The sequence below is a fragment of the Trachypithecus francoisi genome, unplaced genomic scaffold (assembly GCF_009764315.1).
Source record: "Trachypithecus francoisi isolate TF-2019V2 unplaced genomic scaffold, Tfra_2.0 Lachesis_group2, whole genome shotgun sequence".
Taxonomy (NCBI): domain Eukaryota; kingdom Metazoa; phylum Chordata; class Mammalia; order Primates; family Cercopithecidae; genus Trachypithecus; species Trachypithecus francoisi.
The window spans coordinates 40,286,777-40,300,278 of NW_022681465.1; the positions used below are offsets into that span (position 1 = coordinate 40,286,777).

General features: G+C 40.9%; 1 protein-coding gene and 1 pseudogene across 2 annotated transcripts in view; both read right to left on the minus strand.

Moving 5' to 3' along the window:
* RHOBTB3 (Rho related BTB domain containing 3) overlaps nt 1-13,502 on the minus strand; it is a 62,400-nt gene that overhangs the window by 19,988 nt on the left and 28,910 nt on the right. For both annotated transcript variants that reach the window (XM_033179071.1, XM_033179072.1), the window contains exons 7-8: nt 10,879-10,991; nt 5,888-6,008 (exon numbers count right to left, since the gene is read on the minus strand). In XM_033179071.1, the coding sequence (XP_033034962.1) occupies nt 5,888-6,008; nt 10,879-10,991 (234 nt within the window). The remainder of the gene's footprint in view (nt 1-5,887; nt 6,009-10,878; nt 10,992-13,502) is intronic.
* LOC117064637 lies at nt 3,261-5,025 on the minus strand (annotated as a pseudogene).

Consider the following 13,502-nt stretch of genomic DNA (forward strand, 5'->3'; position numbering starts at 1 on the left):
GTCTACAGTTCCCCTCCCCACCCCAGTTCTCAGGAGCTGGTGTGCCTCGCCTACAACTGACTTTAGAGAAGCTGCTGCCAGATCCTGCCTCCACCATTCCTGCTGTTCCCTGCTTCCGACTCCTAAGACGACTTGGTTTCATAACTAGGGAAGCAATAAAGAGCACCACAGCAGTCGCTGCACATCATCATCCAGCCAGCCCTCCTGACCCCAGCCCCTGCATAAAGGGTGAAAGGGGAGCAGGTGCCTGCAGTAGGTAGAATCATGGAAGAAAAGCACAAGATTAGGAGGAGCAAGGGTTCACCACATCACTGCTTATCTCTCGTTTTTAATATGACATATATTTTCATGTGTTCCATATTCCTTTTGAAAATTTTTTCAGTGAGTTATGCTGACATTATGTTTGATGCCAATGCCTTCTATGTAAATTATAAGCAAATTTGGTAGCTATTTTATAACACAGCAAAAGAGAAAAGGTGGGGATGGGAGACAATCCCTAATTCATTAATGTATGATGGGGACAGGCATTTATATTCAATTTACTTGAAAAAGATTGCTCTCAAACTGTGCTGCAAAATGAACGTCCCTGGCAAAGAGATGGACCCTCTTTCCTTTCACAAGTTTATTACAATGCAAAGTCTTCTTCAAGCGCACTTATGCTTCGGTGGTGGATTCCCAAGTTCAGGACCATTCATCTTACTATCAACAGCCATTTATTAAAGGCAAGTCACAGTTCTAGGGACTGCAGGAGACAGAGCAACGTAATAACATAGATCCTTTATTAGTGGAAATTTTAAGTTTCCTCCTGCGACCAGGAATTATGGCTTCCTCCTCACAGTTAAACTTCTAAAGCACACACACAAAGAATGAGATTAGTCATTTAGAGAATAACCCAAAATTCCAGAGTCTTAGGGGATGACTGAGGGGTGTGGGAACATTTGAAACTCCAATCAAGAGGACCCAGGTTTAAAAAAAAAAAAAGAGCAGACAGAGGACTAAAACATACTCATGACTTAGGAAGTAAATACCTAATCGAGTACGCTGTACCTAATTTGTATCAAATATTGTGCAAATGCTAAGAGATTGGTCAGCCCTGGCCATAGAACCAGTAGCTAGAACATCCAGGAAGATCAGAGATGCTTGGTCTGATTAATACAAACACTATGTTATAGGACAGAAGACATCTACCAGAACTCACCATGCCCTGGATCAAACACCACTAGACACTACTCTCATATGTTCACCATACAACCTTCAGATTACTAATTCTTTTTCTGGTTATGAAAAGCAGTGCCTTAGGTTGTTATAATGGTCACTGGAATGGTTTGCCCCCACCTTATCTCCATCTTGCGGAGTCTGCTCACAATCAACCCTAAATCACGGGTGACCCCGGTGCCCCCCAGGAAGTCATCTGGAAGATAATATTCAGCCATCTCCAGTGGCATCATTCTCCTTCTTTCAGAATGCAGAAACTGATTCAATCTCTATAAACTAGACTTTTTTAAAAAGCTAGTTTTAGAAAGACGGAAATACTTTTTAATTTACTAATCATATTTCTTCTTAACAATGGATGTAGTCTTTTCTGTCGAAATGAGAAGCTTCTTAGATGATTTGTGCAAAATTATCTATTCCTGTGTTTCTCTGGTATGGATAGAGCATACCAAACACTTTTAGTAAACGTCTTCATCAACAGAGAGTTTTCTCCTAGAAGCTAATGAGAGAATTCTGTAATCACCAGGAGCTTTATCCCTGACTAGGAGTGCCCTACCTATAATGAGTAATTTATGAAAGCTGTCTCTAGACAGACAGTTTGGATCTTTATATAGGCAACAAATAAATGAAGGTGTGATCACATGAGGGGCTTAGAGCCAGTTTTAGGTCTAAAATGACGAAAGCATGATATCAAGTCTGTGTCCTCTTGTTAGCTTTTTTCCCAGTCGTTTTTCTGTATCTCAAGGTCACTCTTGCTGCCCTACTTTCAGGGTCCCAGGCTCATACTGCACACGGGGCTGGCCGTGGCTTGTCGGAAGGTACATTGGAAAGTTTCCATTTCCCTGTCTTGGCAGATGACCAAAGTTAAAAGTAATGTGCATCCTTCTGAGGAAATATTTTTAAAAGTAAATGACTATTGTTAGCTGCTACACAATTCTACCATTAAATTAGATTATATTTTCCTTTTAGTAATTACCTATCTAAAGTTCTACTTAGATTTTCATTGGAAAACAGTAGTGCAGTCCAGCCTTGGACTCATTAACTCCAACCAATAAAAATAAAAAATTGGTACAGAAATTATTAAAAGAATACTCAACATTCTGGCAGTGACCACTGCTAAGAATGCAGGTGTTGAAGGATCTTTGGTAGCTGAGGCAACTGTGCAGCATTCCTCAGAAGCTGGTTATGGAGCTATGGTTGGGGATTTTGTGAATATGGTGGAATTCGATCTTTCTTGCATAACTGAAAGTATCTAACAATTCATTCTTTTTTAACTTTAAACAAATTTGTATTACATAAAGTTGTCACATAATTGGGTATTCCTCTACTTTGTACACAATTATTCTTACTCTCCACAGAGAAGCTGCTTCTTAACTTCTCATCTGCTGTTAGCAAGCACTAAAATCCTGATTTTAACAGCATAGTAGTAAAAATGTCTCAGTGATTTAAGCTGAAAGCAGTACACTGGTACGCGGCTCTTTCACCCAGTATCAGGAATGTAAAATGTGTTTTTATCTAAAAGTACAAAATAATTATTTGTAGGCATGGACAATGACAGCAGTAAACTGCTATTTATTGTCAATTGAAATCAGTAACTGATGGTTACAGTGATTTAAAACATAAACCAGTAACTGAGGGTTATAGTGACTTTTTAAAAACATCACCCAGCCTTTTCTTCAGTTACCGTTGAGAAATACTGCCTTGAGCCTGTAATCCCAGCACTTTGGGAGGCCGAGACGGGCGGATCATGAGGTCAGGAGATCGAGACCATCCTGGCTAATACGGTGAAACCCCGTCTCTACTTAAAAAAAAAATACAAAAAACTAGCCGGGCGTCGAGGCGGGCGCCTGTAGTCCCAGCTACTCGGGAGGCTGAGGCAGGAGAATGGCCTAAAACCCGGGAGGCGGAGCTTGCAGTGAGCTGAGATCTGGCCACTGCACTCCAGCCTGGGCGGCAGAGCAAGACTCCGTCTCAGAAAAAAAAAAAAAAAGAGAAATACTGCCTTGAGCTTCCTATCACAAGCTCATGAATAAAGGTCAAGCTCTATTCTAGGAATCAGAAATGCCACCTCCCATCCCACCTACAGCACCCATTCCAGGGTCCTTCTCTTCTTTAGGAATTTCTGTGACTATAACTTCTGTTGTAATTAATGGAGAAGGCACCCAAGCAGCATCTAATAAAGCAGTTCTCGCATCCTTCATTGGGTCAATGATTTCTTTTCCACCATATTCACAAAATCCCCAACCATAGCTCTATAACCAACTTCTGAGGAACACTGCACAATTGCCTCAACTACCAAAGATCCTCCAACACCTGCATTCTTAGCAGTGGTCACTGCCAGAATGTTGAGTATTCTTTTAATAATTTCTATACCAATTTTTTATTTTTATTAGTTGGAGTTAATGAGTCCAAGGCTGGAATGCACTGAAGCAAGGCACAACCCCATCCCAGAATGATGTTTTCTCCAATAGCAGCTCTTATAGCATTAAGGGCATCTATAACTCTTTCTTTTCATTCATTTTGACATCACTTGCCACACCAACCTTTAGTACAGCTACTCTATTTTAAAGTTTTGCCATTTATTCAGTTTTCCCTTTTCATATTCACTAGCTGTGATATCTAACTGCTCAATGATTTCTTGAATATAATTTTCAATTCAAGACTTGTCACCATTTCCTTTAAAGAGCACAGCATCACCTTTGGTCACAATGACCTCTCCAGCTTTTCCTGTGTTATGAGGCCAACCCCTCCTCTGCAAACAGTGCACCACAAGCAGCAAGAGCCATATCTTTAAGCTGGTTCTTTCTATTGTCAACAAACCTGGAGCTTTCACTGCTATAACCTGAAGACCAACTTTCAGCCTATTCAAAAGGAAAGTTTGTAGAGCTTCTCCATCAACATCTTCAGCAATGATAACCAAAGGCTTATAGTGAGCACTGGCAATTTCAAGAGTAGGTACAACAGACTGGGTACTAGACATTTCTGTTTCACTCAACAGAACATAGGCATCCTTGAATTCACGTTTCTGACCTTTCGATGTATTAAGTTATGCGAAAATTTAGCCTAATTATCTGATGTATTAATAAGGCATGCAAAAATTTCGATGTATTAATAGGTATGCAAAAATTAGATATGGTGATTCTAATGCACCATTCAGTGTTTTTCCATCCTTTACTGTAATGACAGTCTTTCTTCCAACCCCTTTCATTGCTTCAGAAATGATGTTGCTGACTTTTTTTGTCTCTATTTGCAGAAATTGTAGCAACCTGAATAATTTCTTCAAGGGTTGTCACAGGTTTAGACTGCTTTTTATTTTTTTGAGACGGAGTCTCCTTCTGTCGCTCAGGCTGGAGTTAGGCTGTTTCTTAAGTTCAGCAATTAGAGCATCAATAGCTAACATCATACTTTTTCTGATTTTCAGTGGATTAGCACCTCTGCTAATCTTCTCAAAACCTTTCTTGACCATAGGGTGTGTGAGTACAGTAGCAGTGATGGTGCCACCCCCAGCCTCTTCATTTGTGTTACTGGCAACATCTTAGTGTTACTGGCAACAAGCTTAGCTCCAATATTTTTATATTTATCCTTTAAGCCAATTGACTTTGCAACAGTCACACCATCTTTTGTTACTCTGGGACTTCCCTAGCTTCATTCAATAATCACAGTTCTTCCCTTCGGCCCCACTGTAGCAGCTACGGCATTGACTAAAAGGTCGACACCTTGAAGCATTAAGGCTCAGGCACTTGCACCAAATTTTACATCTTTGGCATAAGCCCAAATGAGATGAGGAGCCCAGTATTCTGACACTGGTCTCATGTGCGGAAAGACTGGGTAATCCGTGTATTCCTGCGGGGCAGCGGCAGAGCTTGTGCAGTCAGGCAGGTCAGCGGCCAGTGAGGTACAGAATGCAAGACGCACATGGCCATGAGCTCACGTCCCCTCCCCCCGCCTCTCCCCTGCCCGGTGGCACCTTGTGTGCTGGCAGCTCCCACCACATTCTTTAGATCTTAATCTACTAAAGTGATAAAATTATCCAAGCAAGTAATCAACAATGGGCACTCAAACAGTTCATCTTCATTAAAATTAGGTAGTCTTACTTTCTGAGAGAGATAAGCAGCAGCTCTCAGTTGCTCTGGTGATAAAATTCTCAAAGTGCTGTGAGGAATAAATGTAGCAATATCTATGGGTGCCTGAGGTGGGCCAGGCAGAACCCTCAATCTTTTTTCTCAAAAGAAACAGAAGACAGCTGAATAAAATAATAGTCAATTCCTTTTGCTCAAATAAAAAGGAAGAGAGCTGGATAAAATAAGCTACAGATAATATAATGTTAAGGGAGTTAGCTCCAGATGCAGCAAACACTAGGATTTGAAAGAAATACACACAAAAATATATAATAAAATATTACAGATCATCCCATCCTTTGCTAGGCCCTAAAAGTTGATGAAGCATATGGCAAAGGAAAAAAATACTAAGGGAAATATAAATTTCTTTTCTCATTTTAATAAAATACTTCCTATTTACCTAGAAGATTTTGTTGACATTAAGGTAGCATTAATCTATATCCCTCAATAGGGAATAATCATTCCTTCACAACAAACATTCCCATCTGAAGTAGAAAGCAAGGAAAGAACACAAGAAATAAAAATGAATCATAAACTTTGTAAAAGTTCATTCATACCTTGAATTTCGAAGACAACATCGGCAAGCATTGGCTTATTAAGGAAAAACTTGAGTGAAGTGTTATAAAACCATAGAGGTTTTCTGGCTTGATAGGTTTTGCAATTCCTTAGGCAATTAATCTATAAGGGAAAACAAAAATACAGGGGAAAGGTATTTAATATGCTTAGATAACACACAGGCTAGGCTGAGAATTTGGAAAATTATGCTAAATCTCAAAAGAAATATGATTCCATACTCTATGGCATCTCTGATCATAGGTTTCAAAAGAACTTACCTTCAAGAACGGTATGGGCTGCCTGTCGGTGAACAACACTGCTTTCTTCGGCATTCACAGCAGTAAACGAATTGCCTAAGTGAAAACTCAGCTCCATGGCTGAGAAGCTGCAAGGTCCTAAAACCCCTATGAGTCTTTGTCAGGAAACAGACAACAGCAGTCCAACCCCACACAAATGCCTACAGCTAAAATATGTTTACACGTACAACCTAATTTGTTCACTAAGATAGTACTTGATTTGTAATTAAGAAAAATACATTCTTTGGCCAGGCGCAGTGGCTCACGCCTATAATCCCAGCACTTTGGAGGCCAAGGTGGGCACTTGAGGTCTGGAGTTTGAGATGAGCCTGGTCAACGCAGCGAAACCCCGTTTCTACTGAAAATACAAAAATTAGCTGGACGTGGTGGCATGTGCCTGTAATAACAGCTACTCGGGAGGCTGAGGTAGTAGAATCACTTGAATCCGGGAGGCGGAGGCTGTAGTGAGCTGAGATTATGCCACTGCACTCCAGCCTGGGCGACAGAGTGAGACTCTGTCTCCGGAAAAAAAAAAAAAAAAAAAATACATCTTTCCCTTATCACCCCATATCCTTCTTCTACTTACTAGCTTAACACTTTCTCTTAAAGCAGTGAACATTTAAAAAATAACCAAGAGTGATGAATTGGTTCATGTCCATGTTTTTTTAGATGGAGTCTTGCTCTGTGGCCCAGGCTAGAGTGCAATGGCGCGATCTTGGCTCACTGCAACCTCCAACTCCCAGGCTCAAGAGCTTCTCATGCCTCAGCCTCCCAAGAAGCTGGGACTACAGGCGTGCGCCACCATGCCCAGCTAATTTTTTGTAGAGATAGGGCTTTTCCATGTTTCCCAGGTTGGTCTCAAACTCCTAACCTCAGGCATTCTGCCTGCCACGGCCCTGTTCACCTCCATCTTCACATCCAATCTTATAATCCTAATTGTCCTTCCTACTCACAGCAGAGTCTACTAGAACCTATAAAGACTTTCCTGGGTTTCTGATCCGGCATTCCTGAGACCCTCTCCCTTGATAACTCGTCTGTCCTGACGCGCCTGGCTGGAGCTGGTGGCTCTGGGAGCAGCCCCTCTGTCTAACTCAGGCTTCAGTGCTTTATCCTTTTTGTGGTCTTCAGGCATCCCCTTTGTGCCAACCCTCCTGGTAGTCAAGGGCCAGCCTTCCTTTCCATACCCTCCACCCATTTCTTTTCTTTTCCTGTCTTCCTTTCTCTCTCTTTCTCTCTTTAATTTTACTCTATTTACAGTGGATAAACAAAACAAGCCTGAATATTTTCAGGTAATGTTACCCAAATGATGATGAAATAATAAGTCATTTTAAATACTAGGATTCATTAGAACCGCAATCTTGCTTAAAGTCTATGTTGTTCCCTAATTTGGAATGATTTAGTTGTGATTTGTACTGAAATATCATATTTTATTCATTTTAAATTCTGATGTCTCTACCCATTACCCCTGCTGAATCTGAGCCCAGCCCTGGTCAGAATGCTAATCCTCTGCTTGGCTAGCTAGGGAACTCTGAAAGCTTTATCCCTAAGAAAATCTTTATTCCGCTAAGCATTGCATATAACTTACCTTATTTATCTACTGCAGCCAATTTGTTTATCACAAAATCAGAAAAAAGAATACACTGGCTAAATTGTGTAGTGTCTTAAAATTTTGAAATGTTTTCTTAAAGCCCTTACAGACTATACAATCCCAAGTTACTAGAGTTTTAATAAACACACAACATTAGCAGTAGTAATAAGAACTGACATTTACTTCTCACTCTAAATTAATCTACTATGGTGGGAAGTTTAAAATATTTGGTGGTGGGGGTGGTGGGGAAATGATACTATTCTTCCTCCTAAGACAGCGGAACACATTCCAGAATGGTATCCATAAGCAAAACAGAGAGGCAAAACAGGATCATACAAATCCTGGTCCTATACAGTCACTCTAAGATCCTATACACAACATACCATCATACATATGGAAGGAATTGGGGGATGGGAGTCAAGTGCCCGCCACGCGTAAAGGAGAGTAACAGTCAAAAAGCATCACCAGCAGGGCACAGTGGCTCACGCCTGTAATCTCAGCACTTTGGGAGGCCAAGGTGGGGGGATCACGAGGTCAGGAGATCGAGATCATCCTGGCTAACACAGTGAAACCCTGTCTCTACTAAAAATACAAAAAAATTAGGCAGGCGTGGTGGTGGCAGGCGCCTGTAGTCCCAGCTACTCAAGAGGCTGAGGCAGGAGAATGGCATGAACCTGGGAGGCAGAGTTTGCAGTGAGCCAAGATCGCACCACGACACTCCAGCCTGGGCAACTGAGTGAGACTCTGTCTCAAAAAAACAACGAACAAACAAACAAAAAGCGTCAACAAATTGGACAGCTCAGAGTCTTCAAAAAATGTCCAATTTATCCCTCATTTTATAGGAAGCCCTGACACACTCAAAGCCACAGAGATGATTTGTGGCAAGTTCACAACTGGAATCCACCATTTCGCAAGTCCCAATTCAGGGTTACATCCCCGTGTGGTACGGAGTAAATGAGGCAGCCCCTTACCCTGGGAAAGCACAGGAAGAAGGGGTGAAAGAACTCTTCTTTCCCCCTATGCAGAGGGAATTCAGTGCAATACCACGGAACCATATCACTCAGCCTTCCCTTTCCCCAACAAGAATTCATTTTATTCCCCGTATTCAAAGGAATGTGTTCCGAATCAGACTCAAGAAAAGGTTCAGGGTTAGAAGAAAAGTCAACGTTTCTGTACTTGTCAGCCATACAAAGGTTAAGAATTTGCATACTGTGAATATTTTATAGATGTATATTACACATGAATGTATGAGAGAGAGAACTGGAGAGAGAGGGAAAGAATCTATAAATAGATTCCCTCATCAATTCTGTTTTGAATTTGAAAAAAATGGGAGGGCAGAAGTTTCAGAGAACACAAATGTACGTGATGTACATTTTTACTGGTCCATAAAAAAGTTCATCAAGACAACTAGATGAACTGTTTCGAAAATGAGAATATAGGCATATGTGCACATTTTTACAAGGGATTATTTAGTTGAATTAGACTGCAAGAGTTACCATCCTGCCATATACTTGTAAAACTGGACAGCTTCTGTATACCTGCTTCAATGTGTTGCTGGAAAAAAAAAATCTTCTCCTTAATTCCATGTTACTTTGTTTGCAATAAAGACTATTTTCTCAACTAAAGAACAATCAAGAATCTTCACTAAAAGCTAGTACAGTTTTATATTTGTAAAACATTAACTTTAAAATGTTAACAGGTTTTAGAAAACAGAAGTCATCTGTATTAAAAAATTAAAGGGGCCGGGCGCGGTGGCTCAAGCCTGTAATCCCAGCACTTTGGGAGGCCGAGATGGGCAGATCACGAGGTCAGGAGATCAAGACCATCCTGGCTAACACGGTGAAACCCCGTCTCTACTTAAAAAAATACAAAAAACTAGCCGGGGGAGGTGGCGGGCGCCTGTAGTCCCAGCTACTGGGGAGGCTGAGGCAGGAGAATGGCGTAAACCCGGGAGGCGGAGCTTGCAGTGAGCTGAGATCCGGCCACTGCACTCCAGCCCGGGAGACAGAGCGAGACTCCGTCTCAAAAAAAAAAAAAAAAAAATTAAAGGAATAGTAATTTGTCTTATAGTTAATATATACCTTTATTCCGCTAAGCATTGCATATAACTTACCTTATTTATCTACTGCAGCCAATTTGTTTATCACAAAATCAGAAAAAAGAATACATTGGCTAAATTGTGCAATGTCTTAAAGTTTTGAAATGTTTTTTAAAGCCCTTACAGACTATACAATCCCAAGTTACTAGAGTTTTAATGTGCACCAGTCTATGGCAATATACAGAGTCTGTTTTTATAAACTTGAATCTAATTTATAATTTTGAACCTATAATTGATGAGACAATCCTTAACTGTCCATCTCATTGAACAGATTTCTCAGAACACTTGAAAAAGGGACATACACAACTGCCTTCCTCTCAGAAACTATTTGAAACTTAAACTGTGAGGAGTGAGAAGTCAGCCTCTCTAATAACCTTAACAGTACCTGGACAAATTAAATAGCCCTGTATTCTTGATATAGATGGTGTATTCCCAGAGCTCCAGGGGAATGTTTCAGAAGGCAGAATTCACAAATGAGCATTTTAAAGACATGACTCACACATATTTTAATTCTTACATAAAGTCTAAGATAGGGCCGAGTGTGGTGGCTCATGCCTATAATCCCAGCACCTTGGGAGGCTATGGTGGGCAGATCGCTTGAGCCCAGGAGTTTGAGACTAGCCTGGGCAACATGGAAAAACCACGTCTCTACAAAAAATATAAAAATTAGCCAGGTGTGGTGACGTATATCTGTAGTCCCAGCTCCTTGGGAGGCTGAGGTGGGAGATGTCACTTGAGCCCAGGAGGTGGAGGCTGCAGTGAGCCAAGATCATGCCACAGCACTCCCACCTGGGCAACACAGTGAGAACCTGTTACACACACACACAAAATCTAAGATACAAATAACCCATGTTTATGTTTTAAATATTTAAATGGCAAAATATACTTAAGGGAAACATTTACATTTATATAGTATTTGACTCTTGTAACGACTCAATTTTATATTCATCATAGTATGTGAGTTATAATTCAGAGAGTCAAAGTAAACTAACTTACAACAAATTAATTTACCTTTCCTGGTGTTTTTAAAATGCATTTAACTTTCTCGATTACATCTGAAACATCCCCAGAATCTTTCAACTTCTTCCTGATATCTTCTTCCAATTCTTCCCACTGAAAAGCACCTGTAAACAAATTAGTACATGCTGGATTTTTCTGTTAAATGAGGAAGTAACTAAAGTAAATCTCTTATTAAATACAACATTCCCTTTTTTTAGTGCTTTCTTTTAATTTTTCTTTACTATGTATATATCCTTATAACTATACTAAAACATTTAAACAGTACTCACATTTCAAAAAAATCAGTTTAACTTCCCCTAAATTATTTCTTAACATCTGAAGTCTTCCTCCCCGGACTGCTGCTACTTCTCTGCAATAGGTGGCCAGCTAGTGATAACAGCAATGGTCTGAATATGAATTACCATGCCAAGTGGTCCAGCGCCCAAATTATTTACTTGTCCTGAGTTAGAAGGTAGATGTGGTCTTTCCCAAGGGTGAATTAAATCTTACTAGTCATGGGCAGCAGTGACTATTATCAGGTAGGGGAAAATGCAGCAGCCATAGAATGCATTCAGAAGGTCTCATGTATTGTCAGGGGCAGACTGGGATGTTTGAGAGTCAACTCTACAAAACCAGCCTGAGGAAGGGAGCTACATCACCCATGTAGCTCATGTCATTGGAGCAAAATCACCCCACCGTCCCTTGCCTTTCCCCCAGTCCACTTCAAAACTCTCCCCAAGCTCATTTCTCCCACTCTGTCAGCCCCTTTTCCTCTATGTCTTACAAAATTCTTATGTTATGGTCAGCAAAAACTGACCTTTTCCCCAAGGACTTCTCTCACTTGGCCTGCAGCAACCTCCTATCCAACCTCTCTGCTCCCTAACAGCCTTTTCCCCTTCAAACCCATCCTATTACTCAAAGCTGGTGAGTTTTCAAAAGCATGAATCTGATCATGATATTCCAAGAGATTACCCGCATCCATCCTGTGATTTATGGAAGGTCCTATCTCATAAAAATAGAATTCAGGAAGCCTCGTGTGGGCGGTATAGTTAGGAGACCTAGGATCCAGTTCTACCTCAGCTATTGACTACTAGTGAGACAAGTCACTTCGCCTCTCTGGGTAATTTGAGATCCTTTTCAATCTGCTCTCAGTTTATTTCTTTTGCTATTTTCCTTCCTGTATTCAGCCCTCACCAGATGCATTCATGGATACTGGGGTATGAGGCAGGCACATAAACACTTACTAAACCAATGAGATCAGGCAATTGCAGCCAGTCTGGAACCAAATCCAATCGGAAGAGGCAGACTGCAAGTCCAGAAGCTCTCAGGCTCTTTACAGCTGAGCCCGGCAGCACTGAGCACTATTGCGCATCCTTTCAACTTCTCCCCACCTGGCCGTCCTAATACTTAGACAGTGTGTCCTGGGGGAGGGAGTCAAATGATATGTAGCATTTGCCGTTTCTGTGATGCTACCAACATGACATCACAGAACAAGGAAATGGGGATGATAAACACAACTGGGCTCTCACAAGCTGGTGCCAGCTCCAGCACACCACTGCTTCTTTCTGCCTTTGCTAGAGCTTTTTATGCCTTCACTGATTGCTCCCCTTCCTCCTCAAATTCCCAAAGCTGTGTAGTGTAGAAGAGCTCTATGATTTCTGTTTCTCTTTTTCTGCATGAATGCTTTTTAACTCTGTGGCCACATGCTCTTTTCCCATCTCATAGATTCTTTGGATTGTATCACCAGAAAATTTAATGTGCACACAAACATTAAAGTCAGTATAATAATGTCAGAGCATAAAAACCCCTTAGAAGCCAACGGATCCCAGATCAAGAAAATTACTCTATGCCAGTGACTATCAACCACACCTGTGTATTATAAATACCTGGGATCTTTTATAAAATACCATCAGAGGAAGTCTCATCTCCAGATCAAGTAAATTAGAATTTCTGGGCCTGAAGCCCCTGGCATCAGTGTTGTAAAATCCTCCCTGGTGACCCTAATGTGCATTGTATGCTGCTGATGTTTCCCTTTAAAAATTTCAGCCACTGAGTTCGAGACCAGCCTGGCTAACATGGAGAAGCCCTGTCTCTACTAAAAATACAAAAATTAGCTGGGCATGGTGGTATGTGCCTGCAATCCCAGCTACTCGGGAGGCTGAGGCAGGAGAACTGCTTGAACCCAGGAGACAGAGATTTCAGTGAGCAGTGATCATGCCACTGCACTCCAGCGGGAGCAACAGAGTGAGACTCCGTCTCAAAAAAAAAAAAAAAGAGGAAAAAGGAAAGAAATTTCAGCCATTACCGAAACCCAGTGTTAGTGGTATGCAGAAACGAGAAAAGGGAACATGTAGGTTTTTTTTATTGTCTATACTCATCCAGTCTAAAGAAGAACACAAGTACTATCTCTGTGTTCTCTTACATACTTACATATGTAAAAGTCACATTGTTATTTAAGTAAAAGCATATTAACTAAAAAACACCTATAAAATACCTCCATTCAGAAGATTATCTAAAAGCAAGCAAGCAAGCATCAAATAATCTAAGTAGATGGAATTAGTAGCAGGTAAATCCCCACAGGCCACTGAACTGTCTGAGAACACACACAGGAAGAATCAATCATTGAAAATGAAAGT